The sequence below is a fragment of the Coregonus clupeaformis genome, unplaced genomic scaffold (assembly GCF_020615455.1).
Source record: "Coregonus clupeaformis isolate EN_2021a unplaced genomic scaffold, ASM2061545v1 scaf0003, whole genome shotgun sequence".
Taxonomy (NCBI): domain Eukaryota; kingdom Metazoa; phylum Chordata; class Actinopteri; order Salmoniformes; family Salmonidae; genus Coregonus; species Coregonus clupeaformis.
This window is the reverse complement of record NW_025533458.1, coordinates 356,806-377,978: the sequence shown is the minus strand read 5'-3', so window position 1 is coordinate 377,978 and position 21,173 is coordinate 356,806. Positions and strand designations below refer to the sequence as shown.

The following is a 21,173-nucleotide window of genomic DNA, read 5'->3' as shown; positions in this document are numbered from 1 at the left end:
TTTGGTTCACAAATCGTCGTTGGTTGTAATATATATAATGAATCCAATCCACATTGTTATTAATCGTAACGCACCAAAATAACGTCATAGTAAATCCTTCTCCTACTTGATTCATAGCTTTGTATTCATCCAGAAAACTCAGGAAACTCTATACAGACATACATGTGCGCAACAGTGAGCTCTGGGTGAATCGGGTGCCTACTCACCTGGGATGATCCACCAGTGCCCTGCCTGCTGCCTCGACTCCCTGGGGAACCTCCCCAGCACCGACCAGCAGTGTGCCCTCTGCGGCCAAACTTGGTGCAGGAAACGCCCCCCCCCTCCGGTCACCCTTAGAGCAGCACCTCCAAGCTCCATAGGGGTAGGGTTCGAGGTGCTGGGGGATGGAATGGACGGACCCTGATCCGGACGTCCGCAGGTGGCCAACAGGTTATCCAGCCGGATGGATAAATCCACCAGCTGGTCGAGTGTAAGGGTGGTGTACCTGCAGGGCAGCTCCCGACGAACGTCCTCCTGTAGACTACACCAGAAATGGTCGATCAGGGCCCTCTCATTCCATCCCACGCTGGCAGCCAGGGTCCTGAAGTCCAGTGCGAAGTCCTGTGCGCTCCTCTTCCCCTGTCTGAGATGGAACAAGCGTTTCCCCCGCCACTCTCCCCTCAGGCGGATGATCGAAGACCACCCAGAAACAGCGGGTGAAATCCTCGTAGTGAACCAATGTAGTATCTATCCCTCCCCATTCGGCGTTGGCCCACAAACAAGAGATGAGGGCGGACACTCTCTCGTAAACCGAGGGGACCAGGTGGACGGTCGCCAGGTAGAGCTCCACCTGGAGCAGGAACCCCAGGCACCTGGAAGCCGTCCCATCATAGGCCTTCGGGAGCAAGAGCCGAATCCCACTGGGTCCAGGTGACGGAGGGGTGGACAGCGGTGTGGGTTGAGGTGAAGTTGATGGGGTTGTTGGGCAACCCTCTCTCCCATCGCTCCATGGTGTGCAGCACGCGATCCATGGCTATGCCCAGATTGTGGAGCATCGTCGCGTGCTGCTGGACGCGCTCCTCCACTGGTAACGGAGGACTGGGTGCACCTGTTGACTCCATATTAGGTGCGTGATTCTGTCAAGTGTCAGGTAGCTTAGTGGTTAAGAGCGTTGTGCCAGTAACCGAAAGGTCGCTGGTTCTAATCCCCGAGCTGACTAGGTGAAAAATCTGTCGATGTGCCCTTGAGCAAGGCACATGTAAGTCGCTCTGGAGAAGAGTGTCTGCTAAATGACAAAAAAAAAAAAGTGTCAGTGTGCAGTGGTAGGACGGAGTAAGGCGCAGGACACAGAACTGAGTAATAGACAAACTTTACTCAAAAAACAATACATCTAATTTCCACGCAGGGAAATAACGTCAGCTCACAGCAGTATAAACACCAAACAAAGAACAATCACGCACAACACCATGAAGGAACCAGAGGGTTAAATAGGGAAACAAATTAACGTGATGGGAACCAGGTGTGTACAATACAGACAAAACAAACAGAAACGTAGATTGGTGGCAGCTAGAAAGCCAGTGACGACGACCGCCGATAGCCGCCTGCACAAGGAGAGGCACCAACTTCGGCGGAGGTCGTGACACCAACACAGTTGCTACAGTCCCATTAGTTTTAATTGCAGCCTCGTTTGAATGCAGTGGTTGCCCACATATGTACGGAACGAAGATGGCGGCCTCGCGACTATCTCTTAGAAAACGTTGGGGTATTTTGTTTTTTTTATGTATTATTTTTTACATTATTAGCTCAGAAAGTGTTTTGTATCATTACATACAGCTGGGAAAAACTATTGGATATCGGAGCGGAGGTAACTCACCAGCATTACGACCAGGAATACGACTTTCCCGAAGCAGATCCTTTGTTTGCTCTCCCCAGGGCTATTGAACTGATTCCAGCGGCTGACCCAAAACATCGCCGGCGGAGGAGAGGCACTCGGAGCGGCCTACTGGATCGACTTACACACCACCCACCGCTTCCAAGTATATTACTTGCTAATGTTCAGACTTTGGATAACAAAGTCGATGAGCTCAGGGCAAGGATTTCTTTCTGGAGAGACATCAACGCCTGTAACATACTTTGTTTCACGGAAACATGGCTCTCTGGGGATATTCTGTCAAAATTGGTCCAGCCAGATAGGTTCTCAGTTCATCGTGCAGACAGAAATAAATATCTCTCCGGGAAGCAGAAGGGCGGAGGTGTGTGTTTCATTATTAACGACTCATGGTGTAATTGTAGTAACATACAGGAACTCCAGTCCTTTTGTTCACCCAACCTATGCCGACCGTATTATATCCCACGAGAATTTTATTCGGTTATAGTCACGGCCGTGTATATCCCCGTCAGGCCGATAACACGACGGCCCTCAAATAACTTCACTGGACTTTATGCAAACTGGAAACCACATATCCTGAGGCTGCATTTATTAAAGCAAATTTGAGGACTAGGCTGCCGAAGTTCTATCAACATATCGACTGTTGTACTCAGGCTGCTAAAATCCTCCACCATTGCAATTCAAACTTCCGGGGTGGCTATAAGGCCCTCCCCCGCCCTCCTTTCCAGCAAATCTGACCATGACTCCATTTTGCTCCTCCACTCCTATAGGCAGAAACTCAAACAGGAAGTACCCGTGCTAAGGACTATTCAACGCTGGTCTGACCAATCGGATTCCATGCTTCAAGATTGTTTTGATCACGCGGACTGGGATATGTTCCGGATAGTTTGTGAAAATAATTTAGACAAATACACTGAAACGGTGACTGAGTTTATCAGGAGATGTTGTGCCCACTGTGACTATTAAAACCTACCCTAATCAGAAACCGTGGATAGATGGCAGCATTAGCGCAAAATTGAAAGCAGGAACCACCGCATTTAACCATGGTAAGGTGACTGGGAATATGGCAGAATACAAACAGTGTTGCTACTCACTCCGCAAGGCAAGTAAACTGGCAAAACATCAGTAAAGAGACAAAGTGGAGTCGCAATTCAACGGCTCAGACACGAGACGTATGTGGCAGGATCTACAGACAATCACGGACTACAAAAGGAAAACCAGCCGCGTCGCCGACACCGACGTCTCACTTCCAGACAAGCTAAACATTGAGGAATACACAGTGCCACCGACGAGGCCCACTACCAAGGACTGTGGGCTCTCCTTCTCCGGAGCCGACGTGAGTAAGACATTTAAGCATGTTAACCCCCGCAAGGCTGCCGGCCCAGGCGGCATCCCTAGCCACATCCTCAGAGAATGCGCAGACCAGCTGGCTGGTGTGTTTACGGACATATTCAATCTCTCCCTATCCCAGTCTGCTGTACCCACATGCTTCAAGATGGCCACCATTGTTCCTGTACCCAAGAAAGCAAAGGTAACTGAACTAAATGACTATCGCCCCATAGCACTCACCTCTGTCATCATGAAGTGCTTTGAGAGACTAGTCAAGGATCATATCACCTCTATCTTACCCGTCACCCTAGACCCACTTCAATTTGCTTACTGCCCCAATAGATCCACAGACAATGCAATCACCATCACTCTGCACACTGCCCTATCCCATCTGGACAAGAGGAATACCCATGTAAGAATGCTGTTCATTGACTTTAGCTCAGCATTCAATACCATAGTACCCTCCAAGCTCATCATTAAGCTCAAGGCCCTGGGTCTGAACCCCGCCCTGTACAACTGGGTCCTGGATTTCCTGACAGGCCGCCCCCAGGTGGTGAAGGTAGGAAACAACATCTCCACTTCATTGATCCTCAACACTGGGGCCCCACAAGGGTGCGTGCTGAGCCCACTCCTGTACTCCCTGTTCACCAATGACTGCGTGGCCAAGCACGCCTCCAACTCAATGATCAAGTTTGCATATGATACAACAGTAGTAGCTTGATTACCAACAATGACAAGACAGCCTACAGGGAGGACGTGAGGGCTCTGGGAGTGTGGTGCCTCACTCAATGTCAACAACAAGGAGATGATTGTGGACTTAAGGAAACAGCAGAGGGTGCACCCCACTATCCACATCAACGGGCGTACACATCACTGACAAACTGAAATGGTCCACCCACGTAAACAGTGTGGTAAAGAAGGCGCAACAGAGCCTCTTCAACCTCAGGAGGCTAAAGAAATTTGGCTTGGCACCTAAAACCCTCACAAACTTTTACAGATGCACAATTGAAAGCATCCTGTCGGGCTGTATCAACGCCTGGTACAGGCAACCACAGGGCTCTCCAGAGGGTGGTAAACATTGTCACGTGTGACACTAGTAGATCAATAATACAGTGTGATTAGCATTGCACACCATTGCTTCCTTGTGATCTTGGTGGAGACATTGAAGAAGATGAGAGGAGATTAAAGCCAACGAACAGAAGAGGAGCAGAAGATACTCCAACCGGACTGCTGGAAGAGAGAACCAACTCGGTGAAGAGAGGACACACACCAGTTCTCTGTAGCCTCTTGCATTGTGTTCGTTTCAATACTTTCCCCTTGGAATTCTCCCTAACATTAACCTCTCCTGTCTCTATCTCCGTCTCCCTTACAAGTTTCACAGGGGAACTATGAGGCACAGACACAGGAGAGAGGCATCAGGCAGATGACAGGAGAAAAGAGAGGGGGGGACAAGCAGAGAAGAGGTGTTGCCCAGGAGATAAAGATGCGCTCGAAACCAGCCCCCCGCACTCCTGATCTGAGGACACACACACACACACGTTAGAGCCAGCTACAGTGAGGGGAAAAAAGTATTTGATCCCCTGCTGATTTTGTACGTTTGCCCACTGACAAAGAAATGATCAGTCTATAATTTTAATGGTAGGTTTATTTGAACAGGTTTATTTGAGGCAGCTAAAGCCGAGAGGCGGCGATATGAGGAGGCAGCACGGAGGCAAGGCTGGAAGCCCGAGAGTACTACCCAAAAATTTCTTGGGGGGGGGCTAGAAGGGACTGTGGCGAAGTCAGGTAGGAGACCTGCGCCTACTCCCTGGACTGACCGTGGAGAGCGAGAGTACGGGCAGACACCGTGTTACGCAGTAGAGCGCATGGTGTCTCCTGTACGCAGGCATAGCCCGGTTCGGGACATTCCGGCTCCACGTGATCGGCCGGGCTAGACTGAGCATTGAGCCAGATGTCATGAGGCCGGCCCCACGCATCCGGTCACCAGTGCGTCTCCTCGGGCCGCTTACATGGCACCAGCCTTACGCATGGTGTCCCCGGGTTCGCCTACATAGCCCGGGTGCGGGTTATTCCACCTCCCTGTACTGGTCAGGCGACGGGAGCATACAACCAGGTAAGGTTGGTCAGGCTCAGTGCTCAAGGGAGCCAGTACGCCTGCACGGTCCGGTATTTCCGGCACCACCTCCTGTCTCCAGTCCAGTACCACCAGTGCCTACACCACGCACTAAGCCTCCTGTGTGTTCCCGAGTCCTGTGCGTCCTGTTCCTGCTTCCCGCACTAGCCCTGAGATGCGTGTCCTCAGCCCGGTACCTCCAGTTCCGGCACCACGCATCAGGCCTACGGTGCGTCCCCAGGGCCAAGCATGCCCTGTTGCTTCTCCCCGCACTAGCCCTGAGATGCGTGTCCTCAGCCCGGTACCTCCAGTTCCGGCACCACGCATCAGGCCTACGGTGCGTCCCCAGGGCCAAGCATGCCCTGTTGCTTCTCCCCGCACTAGCCCTGAGATGCGTGTCCTCAGCCCGGTACCTCCAGTTCCGGCACCACGCACCAGGCCTACGGTGCGCCTCAGACGGCCAGAGTCTGCCGTCTGCCCAACGGGGCCTGAACTGTCCGTCTGCCCAACGCCGTCTGAACTGCCCGTCTGCCCAACGGCGCCTGAACTGTCCGTCTGCCCAACGCCGTCTGAACTGCCCGTCTGCCCAACGGCGCCTGAACTGCCCGTCTGCCCAACGGCGCCTGAACTGCCCGTCTGCCCTATGGCGCCTGAACTGCCCGTCTGCCAAGCGTTGCATAAGGCGCCCGTCTGTACTGAGCCTGCAAAGCCGCCCCGTCTGCCATGAGCCTTCAGAGCCGTCCGCCAGACCGGGAGCCGCTAGAGCCTTCCGCCAGACAGGAGCCGCTAGAGCCTTTCGCCAGACAGGATCAGCCAGAGCCTTCCGCCAGACAGGATCAGCCAGAGCCTTCCGCCAGACAGGATCAGCCAGAGCCTTCCGCCAGACAGGATCAGCCAGAGCTTTCCGCCAGACAGGATCAGCCAGAGCCGTCCCGCCAGACAGGATCAGCGCCTGAGCCTTCCGCCAGCCATGAGCAGCCAGGTCCGTCAGCCAGCCATGAGCAGCCAGATCCGTCAGCCAGCCATGAGCAGCCAGATCCGTCAGCCAGCCATGAGCAGCCAGATCCGTCAGCCAGCCATGAGCCGCCCAGCCAGGATCCGCCAGAGCCGCCCAGCCAGGATCCGCCAGAGCCGTCCAGCCAGGATCCGCCAGAGCCGTCCAGCCCGGGATCCGCCAGCCAGCCAGGATCCGCCAGAGCCAGCCAGCCAGGATCCGCCATTCAGTCCGGAGCTGCCCCTCAGTCCGGTGCTGCCCCTTAGTCAGGTACTGTCCCTTAGCCCGGTGCTGCCCCTTAGTCCGGTGCTGCCCCTTAGCCCGTGCTGCCCCTTATCCCGGTGCTGCCCCTTATCCCGGTGCTGCCCCTTAGTCCGGTGCTGCCCCTTAGTCCGGTGTTGCCCCTTAGTCCAGGTGGGGTTAGTTGGAGGGTGGTCATTGGGAGGAGGCTACTGAAGCAGGTTGTGACTGTGGTGGGGTGGGGATCACGACCGGGGCCAGAGCCGCCACCGTGGACAGATCGCCCCACCCAGACCCTCCCTAGTCCTATGCTGGTGCGACCGGAGTTCGCACCTTTAGGGGGTAACTGTGACACTCTGGCTCCGGGACTTGGCATTTGAGCCAGGTGTATTTTTTTGTTTTGTTGGGTTTTGGGTGTATTTCTATGTTTGCATTTCTGTCACGTTCATTTCTAGGTTTGGTCAATGACTCCCAATCGGAGGTAACGAGTGGCAGCTGTCAGCTCGAATTATCTCTGATTGGGAGCCATATTTATCTGTGTGTTTTCCTTTGGGGGTTGTGGGTTTTGTTCCGGTCTGTTGTACCCGTGGACTTCATTTGAGTCGTCTTTTGTTTTGTATTTGGTTACTTTGACTAATAAAGTCATGTTTCTTGGACACGTTGCGCCTTGGTCATACTTGGACGACATAGACGACCATGACACTTAAATGTACATGGAGAGCTAACATTAATTACATGCATTTAAATCTCTCATGGCTCAAAGTGGAGGAGACTTCATCACTACTTGTTTTTGTAAGAAGTGTTGACATGCTGTATGTACCGAGGTGTCTGTTTAAACTACTAGCACACAGCTCGGATACCCATGCATACTCCACAAGACATGCCACCAAAGGTCTCTTCACAATCCCCAAGTCAAGAACAGACTATGGGAGGCGCACAGTACTACATAGAGTCATGGCTACATGGAACTCTATTCCACATCAGGTAACTGATGCAAGCAGTAGAATCGGATTTAAAAAACAGATAAAAATACACCTTATTGAACAACGGGGACTGTGAAGAGGCACAGACACAGGCACAGACACATGATAAGACACGCACACATGGATGTTGTATTGTAAATATGTGATAGTGGAGTAATGGCCTGAGGGAACACACTACATTTATTGGGTAAAGTGTTATGAAATGTAATGTCATGTAATATTTTAAATTGTATATAACTGCCTTAATGTTGCTAGACCCCAGGAAGAGTAGCTGCTGCCTTAACATAGCTATAAATAGTGCCTGTTACAGGTTTAGGTTTTTCCATTCATATTTTGAGGTTAGCACGTAGGACACACCGTTTGTTGTCACCTCAATAGTCAGTATGTGCTGGTTGCTATCTCATTAGTGGAAAAGTGTTTCACCAGTGCTGGCCCCGGTGCTATTTAAGAGTGGCTGGCCCAGTGCTCCAGTTGTCTTGATAGATTCAGAGGGTTAACACCTTTAGTTGGCTGTCCCTATTTTGATTTCTAGACAAACAATCCTTTATCTGATTTCCCTGATTTTGTTTTGCTCCACCTTTTTTTGTTTGCTTCCTGTCTTTAAGTTTGGTGTGGGTTTCTATTTTTTTTGCCTCTTTCTTGGCCAAATTTTGTGGGCGCTCATGCTGGGTGTTTTTTAGGTTCCTGTTGTTGCTAGTCAACTTTCATTGGACACCCCCATGAGTGTCTTTCAGAACCCCTCCTAAAACCCCATCTGATTCGTTTTGGTTGTTGTCAGTGACTCTCTGATATTTTCCCTTCTGTTTGAGCAACATTATTTGGTTTTCGAGCTGGGGAAAGTAACAAAATGGGGGCTCGTCCAGGATTTTGTTTCCCATGAGTATGGTAGTCGCTCTAATCACCTACTCTGAAGCTCTGCAATGGCCAGATATTTGAGTGTTCAAAATGCACTTTTGTGGTAGAGTTTCTGTCACTTACATTCACCCAAAGGGGTTATAAGATTGGGGGAATAATTTTGAAAGTTGCATAAATACACAGGCTTATAAAATAAAGCTATGGACTTTAAGTTGGAAGAATTTGTGAAAAACCCTACATGGGAGATACTAGATAAATGTACAAAGGCAAATCTTCTCATCGTTGCAAAGCATTATGACGTCAAGGTGGCATCTGGCGATCCAAAATCATTAGTCAAAGAGTTGATCGGTACTGCTTTGGTGGAGGAGGAAATCCTTGCATAGAAAAAGGTTGATGAAAAGGGTGCTACGGGTAGTGGAGTTAGTCCCATAGACGTGCAACTGAGGGAAAGGCAAAGTTAGAGGAACAGAAATTAGAGCTCGAGCACAAGGAAAGAGAACATGAGGAGAGATTGGAGCAACATAAATTAGAGTTGGTGCACAGGGAAAGACAAGATGCGCTTGCAGCCAAACAACAACAACAACAACAACAACGTGAATGTGAGCCATTCCATTTATCTTAGTCAGAACAGCCGGCTTGTACCACCTTTCAATGAAGAAAGGTGGCTATGTTTTACTTTGTTAGAGCGGATTGCGACATCCTGAAAATGGCTGTGAGATATTGGGTCACTGCCCCTCCATAGTGTTCTGGTGGGAAAAGCTCAGAAAGTGTACGCTGCTTTATCTCTTGACCAGAGCACAGATTATTACACTGTTAAAGCTTCTATCCTTCGGGCTTACGAGTTGGTCCCAGAGGCTCATAGTCACACAGTTCTGTAAATTACGAAAGACAGAATCACAAAGACATGTTGAGTTCGCAAGGGATGTCTTTTTGATCGGTGGTGTGGTTCTCAAGAGGTCAAGGACCTTGAAGATTTAAAGACATACTTCTCGAGCAGTTCAAGAATTGCCTTTCACGAAATGGTTGCGACCTACATTTATGAGCACAAGGATCTCACTCTTGAGAGCTGCAGTTCTTGCAGTTATTGATCTGTAGGAATTCTCATGCCGGGGCACATTGGGAAAGTTGATATCAAACACATAATAGGACTTAAAGCACACAATCAGTGCCCCAAGCAGTGTACCTTGCTCCAATGCCAGTCCACTAATGACTGCAAACACATGTGAGCAGTCCCCAATAGCCAACACAAATGGGTAGGGACTGGTCACCTCTGCCTGGTGCAAGTACTCAACCATGTTAGTCCCAAACTGTTAGAGAAATCATTTGATTTTAGAATGTGAGGACTTGTTCAAAGCGTGAGGGCGCCATTACACACACGATTTATTTTGTACATTTTATAGTCATTTACATCAACACCCAATCCCTGTTTGATGCATACATCTTCCATTCCTTTGGAGCTGAGGCTCATAGGTTAATTTACACAACACTAACCACATTTCCAGCCAACCATTTCAACTGGATGAATTACCTGATGCATGAAAACAAGTCACGACCGGGCTGATGGAAACATGAAATGCTGGTACAATTATATAAATGCCTACAGACAATTTGTTAGTTCGACATTGTGGGATCATTTTGTGTCTTTAAAATTAATTATGCAAGAAATGGTGGTGGAAATGCCTTTATACGCAAATAATGATTATAATAACCATCATATCAAAGTAAACTTGGAGTCACGAGATATGTTGTGTGGTCCTTCCACTACGACTCGGGAAAGCATGCAGTTTATTGGGCTACAGATTACATAAATGATGATGAACTTCACAGGATGGTGAATGTGCAAGGTGATGAGCTTGATGCTCCTATCCAATAAATATTGAGGGTCTTATTCTGGTGACATGATGATCGACGCTTGGCTGCCGTTTTGACAAATACAAATAATATCGCTCTTATCCATAATCTCATAAACTAGATAGCCTACCCCACTGTATGTGCGAGCTGTTGGCGAGAGCGCATGTGCCATGACCAGAGTGGGCACATATGACGCAACAGTTTGACAAAACCATCAGTAGAGTTGAAAATGCGATGGAAACCCATTGAACTTCTTGTTTTTTATTTGGTACATGGGAATTTAATGGCAAAAGTTATTATGTGCATTAGTCATCACGCACAGCTTTTTATCAACAAACAGTCAGTTTGCTGTAAACATCTCCGGTGGGAAAATTGGCATATTGTTGTATGCAGATTTTAGAACATTCGCATAGAAACCTACCTAATATCTTGGTGTGTGCAGTTATGCGTAACAGATTTTGGAATGTTATTCCTTTCATTCAAGGTTTACAAAATGCCATCTAATTTCCCCATCAATCTCCCTATGACTATCCACTATTTAAACTTTCAGGTCTCATTGAAGCTTGGTCGGAATGTCTTCCTGCCTATCTTGTCTCATGGGTTGGTTTTTGCTCTGACATGCACTGTCAACTGTGGGACCTTATATAGACAGTTGTGTGCCTTTCCAAATCATGTCCAATCAATTGAATTTACCACAGGTGGACTCCTATCAAGTTGTAGAAACATCTCAAGGATGATCAATGGAACCCCTGAGTCTAATAGCAATGGGTCTGAATACTTATGTAAATAACGTATTTCTGTTTTTTTAGTTTTTATAAATGTGCAAACATTTATAAAAACCTGTTTTCGCTTTGTCATTATGGGGTATTGTGTGTAGAGTGAGGAAGAAAATAGTTTCATCCATTTTAGAATAAGGCTGTAACGTAACAAAATGTGGAAGAAGTCAAGGGGTCTGAATACTTCCTAAAAGCACTGGACTTATCCACAAACAGGACATCACACTTGCTCAGATCAATATCAGATCGATTATAATAACCGCGATCGATAATAGACAGTACTGTGCAGCCATCTTCATTGACCTGGCCAAGGCTTTTGACTCTGTCAATCACCGCATTCTTATTGGCAGACTAAATTGCCTTGGTTTCTCAAATGACTGCCTCGCCTGGTTCACCAACTACTTGTTCAATGTGTCAAATCGGAGGGCCTGTTGTCTGGACATCTGGCAGTCTCTATGGGGGTGCCACAGGGTTAAATTCTCGGGCCGACTTTATTCTCTGTGTATATCAATGATGTCGCTCTTGCTGCTGGTGACTCTCAGATCCACCTCTACGCAGACGACACCATTTTGTATACATCTGGCCCTTCATTGGACACTGTGTTAACAAACCTCCAAACGAGCTTCAATGCCATACAACACTCCTTCCGTGGCCTCCAACTGCTCTTAAATGCTAGTAAAACTAAAGGCATGCTCTTCAATCGAACGCTGCTTGCACCCGCCTGCCCGACTAGAATCACTACTCTCTGACTTAGAATATGTGGACAACTATAAATACCGAGGAGTCTGATTAGACTGTAAACTCTCCTTCCAGACTCACATTAAGCATCTCCAATCCAAAGTTAAATCTAGAATCGGCTTCCTATTTCGCAACAAAGCCTCCTTCACTCATGCTGCTAAACATGTCCTCGTAAAACTGACTATCCTACCGATCCTTGACTTCGGCGATGTCATTTACAAAATAGCTTCCAACACTCTACTCAGCAAATTGGATGTAGTGCATCACAGTGCCATCCGTTTTGTCACCAAAGCCCCATATACTACCCACCATTGTGACCTATATGCTCTCGTTGGCTGGCCCTCACTACATATTCATCGCCAAACCCACTGGCTCCAGGTCATCTATAAATCCCTTCTAGGCAAATCCCCGCCTTATCTTAGCTCATTGGTAACCATTGCAAAATCTCCATATTCATCCCCCCTTTGGGACTTTATAGGTCCCACATCATTACACACACAAACAATACAGGTGCACAGATGTATAAGGTGACTAACATATGATTCAATAAATGTAATCTAAACATGTTAACGATATAAGACACAATCATTTCATTTATTTAGGTATTATATATGTTTTCCCTCCACAGGCCGTTGCTTCCATCCCTGTACTAAGTTGGCTACCAGCCACCTAGGGGTTTTAAACCTTTTTTCCATAGCCCCTTTTCAGTCAGATTATATTTATAAAAAAGTAGCTGTTCCCATTTATATTCCTAATACCCCATCCCTACTGTTTTACTAGGTCTAGCCATGTGTACTCTCCCTCGCAGACACCTCCCTGACAACTTTTTCTGAATTAAAGCAGAACTTGTATAGGGGATTAAGAGCCTGGTCCATAGACACTTGTAACCGGAATCCCTCTCCTACATACAGTGGCTTGCGAAAGTATTCACCCCCCTTGGCATTTTTCCTATTTTGTATCATTTGATTTACACAACATGCCACTTTGAAGATCCAAAATATTTTTTTTTGTGAATCAAACAAGAAATAAGACAAAAAAATTGAAAACTTGAGGCTGCATAACTGTTCATCCCCCCAAAGTAAATACATTGTAGAGCCACCTTTTGCAGCAATTACAGCTGCAAGAATCTTGGGGAAGACTCTATAAGCTTGGCACATCTAGCCACTGGGATTTTTGCCCATTCTTCAAGGCAAAACTGCTCCAGCTCCTTCAAGTTGGATGGGTTCCGCTGGTATACAGCAATCTTTAAGTAATACCACAGATTCTCAATTGGATTGAGGTCTGAGCTTTGAATAGGCCATTCCAAGACATTTAAATGTTTGTCCTTAAACCACTCAAGTGTTGCTTTAGCAGTATGCTTAGGGTCATTGTCCTGCTGGAAGGTGAACCTCCGTCCCAGTCTCAAATCTCTGGAAGACTGAAACAGGTTTCCCTCAAGGATTTCCCTGTATTTAGCGCCATCCATCATTCCTTCAATTCTGACCAGTTTTCCGGTCCCTGCCGATGAAGAACATCCCCACAGCATGATGCTGCCACCACCATGCTTCACTGTCGGGGTGATGAGAGGTGTTGGGTTTGCGCCAGACATAGCGTTTTCCTTGATGGACAAAAAGCTCAATTTTAGTCTCATCTGACCAGAGTACCTTCTTCCATATGTTTGGGGAGTCTCCCACATGTCTTTTGGCGAACACCAAACGTGTTTGCTTATTTTTTCTTTAAGCAATGTTTTTTTTTCTGGCCACTCTTCCGTAAAGCCCAGCTCTGTGGAGTGTACACCTTAAAGTGGTCCTATGGACAGATACTCCAATCCCCGCTGTGGAGCTTTGCAGCTCCTTCAGGGTTATCTTTGGTCTCTTTTTTGTCTCTCTGATTAATGCCCTCCTTGCCTGGTCCGTGAGTTTTGGTGGGCGGCCCTCTCTTGGCAGGTTTGTTGTGGTGCCATATTCTTTCCATTTTTTAATAATGGATTTAATGGTTCTCCGTGGGATGTTCAAAGTTTCCGATTTTTTTTTATAACCCAATCCTGATCTGTACTTCTCCAAAACTTTGTCCCTGAACTGTTTGGAGAGCTCCTTGGTCTTCATGGTGCCGCTTGCTTGGTGGTGCCACTTGCTTAGTGGTGTTGCAAACTCTGGGGCCTTTCAGAACATGTTTATATATACTGAGATCAAATGACAGATCATGTGACACTTAGAATGCACACAGGTGGACTTTATTTAACTAATTATGTGACATCTGAAGGTAATTGGTTGCACCAGATCGTATTTAGGGGCTTCATAGCAAAGGGGGTGAATACTTATGCACGTACCACTTTTCCGTTATTTATTTGTTCAAATTGTTTGAAAAAGTTATTTTTGTCATTCCACTTCACCAATTTGGACTATTTTGTGTATGTCCATTAAAATCAATTTAAATTACAGGTTGTAATGCAACAAAATAGGAAAACACCAAGGGGGATGAATACTTTGCAAGGCACTGTATATATGCTACTTAGGTAATACAATAGGGAGGCCTAACTTCATTTATCTATTGTTATCTGGTTATTCGTAACCTATTTAAACCAGTCTTTCTAGCAGATCCTTATGCTTATTTCTAGGGTCTTCATCATCACTAATGTAATATGGAACAGGATATAAGTCTGGGAGATTGATATCCCCTACTCCTGTTCCCTTCAGCTGTTGCTGGTCCTTGCAGTCATGACAAGCCAACCCCCCTCCTGCCACTACCCCATATAGACATTCTGGGTTGTCATAATGGCAGTCAAGTGGTCCTCCTTTGATGTTGCAGGGCTTCCCACTAGCATTTGTATAATGTCCTGCGAGATTGTGAAGCGTGATTCATCACTCCAGAGAACGCGTTTCCACTGCTCCAGAGTCCAATGGCGGCAAGCTTTACACGGCTCCAGCTGACGCTTGGCATTGCGCATGGCGATCTTAGTCTTGTGTGCGGCTGCTCGGCCATGGAAACCCATTTCATGAAGCTCCCAACAAACAGTTATTGTGCTAACGTTGCTTCCAGAGGCAGTTTGGAACTCAGTAGTGAGTGTTGCAACCGAGGACAGACGATTGTTATGCGCTTCAGCACACGGCGGTCCCATTCTGTGAGCTTGTGTGGCCTACCACTTCGCGGTTGAGCCGTTGTTGCTCCTAGACGTTTCCACTTCACAATAACAGCACTTACAGTTGACCGGGGCAACTGTGGAATCCTATGACAGTGCAACACTGAAAGTCACATGAGCTCTTCAGTAAGGCCAATCTAATGCCAATGTTTGTCTATGGAGATTGCATGGCTGTGTGCTCCATTTTATACACCTGTCAGCAACGGTGTGGCTGAAATAGCCGAAACCACTAATTTGAAGGGGTGTCCACATACTTTTGTATATATAGTGTATGAACTGAATGGGACCGGCTAGCGTATTGATTTGAGACAATGATGGCACACTGGGAGCTGCTTTTGAGAGGAAAGATCAGTCAACAAAGTGAACGGGCTGGGGGGCTAAAGAGGGTGAGCAAAGTCTTAGGAAGGCAATTCTTCCACAGTATTAATTGTTGTGTATTGGAGATTGAGGAGAAATGGCACCTCAATCGCTCTCATACACAACAATACATTTACTGTCTACACACAACCCTGCACAACCAAAACCCCCTTCCTCATCTGAAAGTACTTTCTGTAAACCTCCCCCAGCCCATTGACTTTGACAGATCAATCGTGTCAATAGTAGCCCTTTGCAGGGGAATTTTGCAGACATGTCTAATGAGGTGATTGTGTCATTAATGTTGTAGTCTTGATTTTATACTTTTCAATGTCTGTTGCTGGTTTCTGTCCCACAATCTTGTTGTGCTCCATCACTGCAAGGTGTGTCCGCTCCCTCATGCTTGTGTACCCAAAATGCCCCCGCTTTGGGGTATTTTTTAGCAGGGCACTGGAATGACTCCAGATACCCTGAGTTTTACAAAAAGAAAAGGTCAAAACAGAAGAAGGATAGACTAGATTGATTACATGGTCTGGAAGGTACTCTGGTCCTCAGGCTACCTCTGACCACATGTAACCCCATAACACAAACATACAAACACTACCCAATTCGTGTTTATACCATGCTTACTGTAACTCTTAGCCGTCAGCTTGTAAATATTTTGGCCAACTTACCTTTACCTTGTGCGGAGCAAGGGTTTGGAAGCGCATGTTGGTGGAATCAGATTCTGTACCACCTACCACCTACCACCATATAAAAAAAAACGTATAGTGCATTCGGAAAGTATTCAGACTTTTTCCACATTTTGTTACCTTACAGCCTTATTCTAAAATTGATTAAATAGTTTTTTTTCCCCTCATCAATCTACACACAATACCCCATAATGACTAAGCAAAAACAGGTTTTTAGAAATGTTTGCAAATGTATTACAAATAAACATATTAAATATGACATTTACATAAGTATTCATACCCTTTACTCAGTACTTTGTTGAAGCACCTTTGGCTTTGATTACAGCCTCGAGTCTTCTTGGGTATGACGCTACAGACGTGGCACGCCTGTATTTGGGGAGTTTCTCCCATTCTTCTCTGCAGATCCTCTCAAGCTCTCTCAGGTTGTATGGGGAGCATCGCTGCACAGCTATTTTCAGGCCTCTCCAGAGATGTTCGATCAGGTTCAAGTCCCAGCTCTGGCTGGGCCACTCAAGGACATTCAGAGACTTGTGCCGAAGCCACTCCTGCATTGTCTTGGCTGTGTGCTTAGAGTCGTTGTCCTGTTGGAAGGTAAACCTTTACCCCAGTCTGAGGTCCTGAGCGCTCTGGAGCAGGTTTCATCAAGGATCTCTCTGTACTTTGCTCCGTTCATCTTTCCCTCGATCCTGACTAGTCTCCCAATCCCTGCTGCTGAAAAACATCCCCACAGCATAATGCTGCCACCACCATGCTTCACCGTAGGGATGGTGCCAGGTTTCCTCCAGACGTGACGCTTGGCATTCAGGCCAAATACTTCAATCTTGGTTTCATCAGACCAGAGAATCTTATTTTTCATGGTCTGAGAGTCCTTTAGGAGCCTTTTGGCAAACTCCAAGCGGGCTGGCGTGCCTTTTACTGAGAAGTGTCTGGCCACTACCATAAAGGCCTGATTGGTGGAGTGCTACAGAGATGGTTGTCCTTCTGGAAGGTTCTCCCATCTCCACAGAGGAACTCTGGAGCTCTGTCAGAGTGACCATCGGATTCTTGGTCACCTCCCTGACCAAGGCCCTTCTCCCCCGATTGCTCAGTTTGGCCAGGCGGCCAGCTCTAGGAAGAGTCTTGGTGGTTCCAGACATTTTTTGGTACCCTTCCCCAGAGCTGTGCCTCGACACAATCCTGTCTCGGATCTCTACGGCCAATTCATTCGACCTCATGGCTTGGTTTTTGCTTTGACATGCACTGTCAACTGTGGTACCTTACATAGACAGGTGTGTGCCTTTCAAAATCATGTCCAATCTATTGAATTTACCACAGGTGGATTCCAATCAAGTTGTAGAAACATCTCAAGGATGATCAATGGAAACAGCATGCACCTGAGCTCAATTTCGAGTATCATAGCAAAGGGTCTGAATACTTATGTAAATATGGTATTTCTGTGTAAATTTGAATGAATTTGCCAAAATTTCTAAAAACCTGTTTTCACTTCATCATTATGGGGTATAACATATTAATTTTAGAATAAGGCTTTAAAGTAACAAAATGTGGAAAAAGTCAAGGGGTCTGAATACTTTCCGAATGCACTGTATGTAAATGATATGATTGTATTATCATCCCTCCTTTATAAGAGGGACCTGCAACCATTTCCCCAGTGAGCTCCTTCCCTGACCGTGATCAGAGATGGATCTACCTTTCAGCTGCTTGTATTAAAGATTCACTATTATACTTTAAATTAGTCTCTGCTTAATCTTTGGATCGAGTTTTCCACAACACTACCATGGCATAGGCAAAATTGATGGACAGTGTGTATACCAAAAGATAGCTAATATGATTTAGATGATGGCTTTCAGAGTTCAATACAGGGCTCTAACGTTAGCTACCTAGCTAACTTACCCAGCTAGGCTAGCAAGCTAGCTAACGTTAGGTTACCTCTAATTGAGAATCTTGAAAAATCGTTGGTATCGCATCACTTCTCAGCTGTCGTCGAAATAGATTCCCCATGAAATCAGCCTGAAAATCCCTCTGATAATATTTGGTCACCGCATCATTCTTGATAGACGCAAGCCACTGGCGGATTCGGGGTGAATCTGGTAGGTAGAATGGTGAAAGATAACTCATTTTCACACTTATTTGTAATTAGCACAGCCAGGCACAGAACACCACACGGGCATGATGACAAAGTGACAAACAAATGTTTTCCAAAAAATCTTGCCTAGAGAAGTTCTGAGATTACTGTGTGTTGGTCATTCAAAGTAAACAATGCCATTATTCAAATTTGTGGGCACGCCCCCTCTACCTAGCAGGTGGTATCAGCATTCACTATGAATGCCGGACTTTGTGGCTCACTATGAGCAGACCAATACACAGGGAGTCGAAACTTCCCGATTCTACCAGTGAAATGAAAATGTGCCAGTTCTAGCTTGTGGTTTGGATAATTGTGATGTTTATGATAAAAACTTAATGTTGTTAATATAGTAATGACTATATGTCATGGCAGAGCCAGGGTGAAATTCTCCTTTAACTGTTTATAAATAATGACATGATAATACCATAATAAGTTGCGCCAACTTTGGTTTTAGAAGTGGGGGGGACATAATTATTATTAGATTTTTTTATCCAGTCGGATAAACACTCCAAACTGCCTACCCGACTGCTCGAAGATGTCAGCATGGTCCTAAAGCACACCGTTGCCTCGATTTGTTTCACATTCCAATGATAAAACTGTGTGTGTGAGGGGGGCAGTGCAGTCAAACACGTGATTTTCCTGTGTTTCATATATATTTCCACACTGAGGTTGGAATAATACTGTGACATTGTGACAATTATAATGCCCTTTTAGTGTAAGAGCTGTTTGAAAAATTGCCCATTGCTAAGGAGCCATATTTGTTTCTTTTTGACCATTTTAATTTAAAACAATCACAGCAAGGTATTTCATTGTTACCTATAAATGATATTGATTTAAAAACAGGTGCATTGGACCTTTAAAAATCCATTAGCACTGCCTAGCTCATGGCTGATACAATTTCAGTTGGGAGGGAAACAATTTATTCTATTCCCTTTTGGCGAGTGTAACCAATTTTCCAGTTCAGCGCAGTACTGTATGTAGGTGGTTAATTTGTTGTGCAAAATGAATTGACAACAGTGCTGCTGACTCGCTACAAATGAAGAGCCAGTGATAATTGAAGATGCTTCAGAATTGGACTATTGATAAGTATTGATAACCAACCGCAACTATAAAAGCTTCAAAGCAGGAGGCCACCTGTACTGTGAAATCTCCAGCTCTCCGATGGTTGGGGGGCGTCTAGCTTTATGTGAAGCTTCAATAGACATCAGTGCACATGCACACTATCTATTCTTGGAAACAGAGCGTTGTACAACAGATTAGTCATATAATCAATATTCAAAGCTGTGCCAGTCCATTTTATTCATTTACACACTTGATCTCAAACTTCTTGGAAATCATTTTAATTTGGGGCTTTCCAATCTGAAAAGCCATTTCCTTGAGTCAAGTCATTCATTGTTATGACCAAACAAACACAGAAATTATTTGTTTAAGTGATAAGATTAGATTTCATGTGAGTTTTTCTGTCTGTTCCGTGTTATGCGTTGTCCCATTCCTAATAACAACTTGGTATAATGTCAGTAATAATCACATACCTCCACAACCAAAACTGAAAGTTATGCTTCAGTACACTCATTCAATCATTAAGGAATTCGGACCAGGATTGTCTTGTCATCATGTTTAATACTTCATTTCAGTCTGCATCATTGACTGAAATGAAATATATGTTAGGTCAGGAAGTCAATATTGTGTGAGCAACTGTTGCTTATTTACAAATAATAATGTGTAAAGTAAATGTAAATATGGTCAAAGTGTGTGTCTTCATCACTGTGCTTTCTGTTTCTCCCACTGTTCTGGTGTCAGCGTCTTCTGTTCAAAGGCATGGATCTCTTTCAGCTCTTCAGCCAAGCAGGTGTTCACCATCCTGACAAACCAAAAATCAGAAACAAGAGTATGTGAACCTGTCAACTACAGTCTACCACATACCCATTCAAAGTTAGCTCATAACCCATATCAGCGCTACCTGCCCACTGTGCCTACCTGTGTCTCGCCAGCAGTGGTTTCCCCTCAAACTGGGGAGACACTATTATAACTTTGAAGCTGGCAGCACATCTGTTAGGGGACGTGTCTTCAACATCCTGTCAAAATAAAGCCGGTAGAACAGGTCATTGGTGGGGTGTGTAATACCATAGCTCAGGAGTTGCCAACATACCTCCTGGGTGTGAATGGTTTTACTCCAGTCCTGTACTAACACATAAGACTCAACTAAGGTTCTGATCATGAGCAATTTATTAGTAGAATCAGGCTAGAGCAGAGCTAGAACAAAAGCCTGCACACCCAGTAGCTCTCCAGTAGGAGTGTAAATGTACAAATACAAAATGACCAACATCAGCCCAATTCTGTTCCACTAATTGCTTTTTCACCAATCACATCAGAGGGGTATACTACAAAGCAGGATCAATGAGTTAGCCTGCTAACTTGCCAAATGTTCTAAAATAACATAAGCTTGAAAAGGGCATGATCTAATGGTCCAACAACCAAAATCACATATCTAAGTTTCTTAATTAAGCAGACAATCTATATTTATTTATGGTTGTATATCAAAGTTAGCTGGCTAAGTCGTTGATCCTGCTTTGTATTATAACGGCCAGATCTTTTCACATCAGATTTTCTGGGCTGATCTGATTGGTCAAAAATATCAATTTGTTAAAAAAAAGATCAGAATTGGACTCCCTGTGTAAACGCAGCCTATGAGGGGCAGTAAGCGTTTTCATTCATTGGGGAATAGGGATACATGATACATACCACAAGCACCGCTCCGAATTCCTTGATTAGTTTGTCACGGATGTGAACTGTTGTAACAGACATACTTTTGTAAACAATACTTTAGTTGTTGCTTTATGATCCAAAACGTTACGGTGGGTTATTTTGTTTCACAGATAACGAAGCGAAAGGGCGGTCCACTACCGTGAATGTATTGAGAGGCGGGATTAGATACTCAGAAAATGTGAAAGGATCCAATCGCAACTATGGAGTCAGAACTTCTAACCAACCAGATACTACTAGGGCGGGATAAATATTTGTACACCAATGAGTGCTAGAATTGGGCCATCTTGGAGTGGCCAATCAATTGGGAGATATGGTGGTCCTTATTTTACGATCCTGTTTAATTTCTTGCCTGAATAAAATATAAGACATAACAAA

At 45.7% G+C, this 21,173-nt stretch overlaps 1 protein-coding gene across 1 annotated transcript; it reads right to left on the bottom strand.

Annotated features, from left to right (window-relative positions):
• Positions 1 to 19,306: 19,306 nt before the first annotated feature.
• zgc:112271 (uncharacterized protein LOC553698 homolog) lies at positions 19,307 to 20,951 on the bottom strand. The gene is made up of 3 exons (XM_041867841.1): positions 20,775 to 20,951; positions 20,010 to 20,107; positions 19,307 to 19,893 (listed from the first exon to the last, which is right to left on the bottom strand). The coding sequence occupies exons 1-3, from the start codon at positions 20,835 to 20,837 to the stop codon at positions 19,794 to 19,796; spliced, it is 261 nt and encodes an 86-aa protein (XP_041723775.1). The 5' UTR covers positions 20,838 to 20,951; the 3' UTR covers positions 19,307 to 19,793.
• Between the last annotated feature and the right edge of the window lie 222 nt (positions 20,952 to 21,173).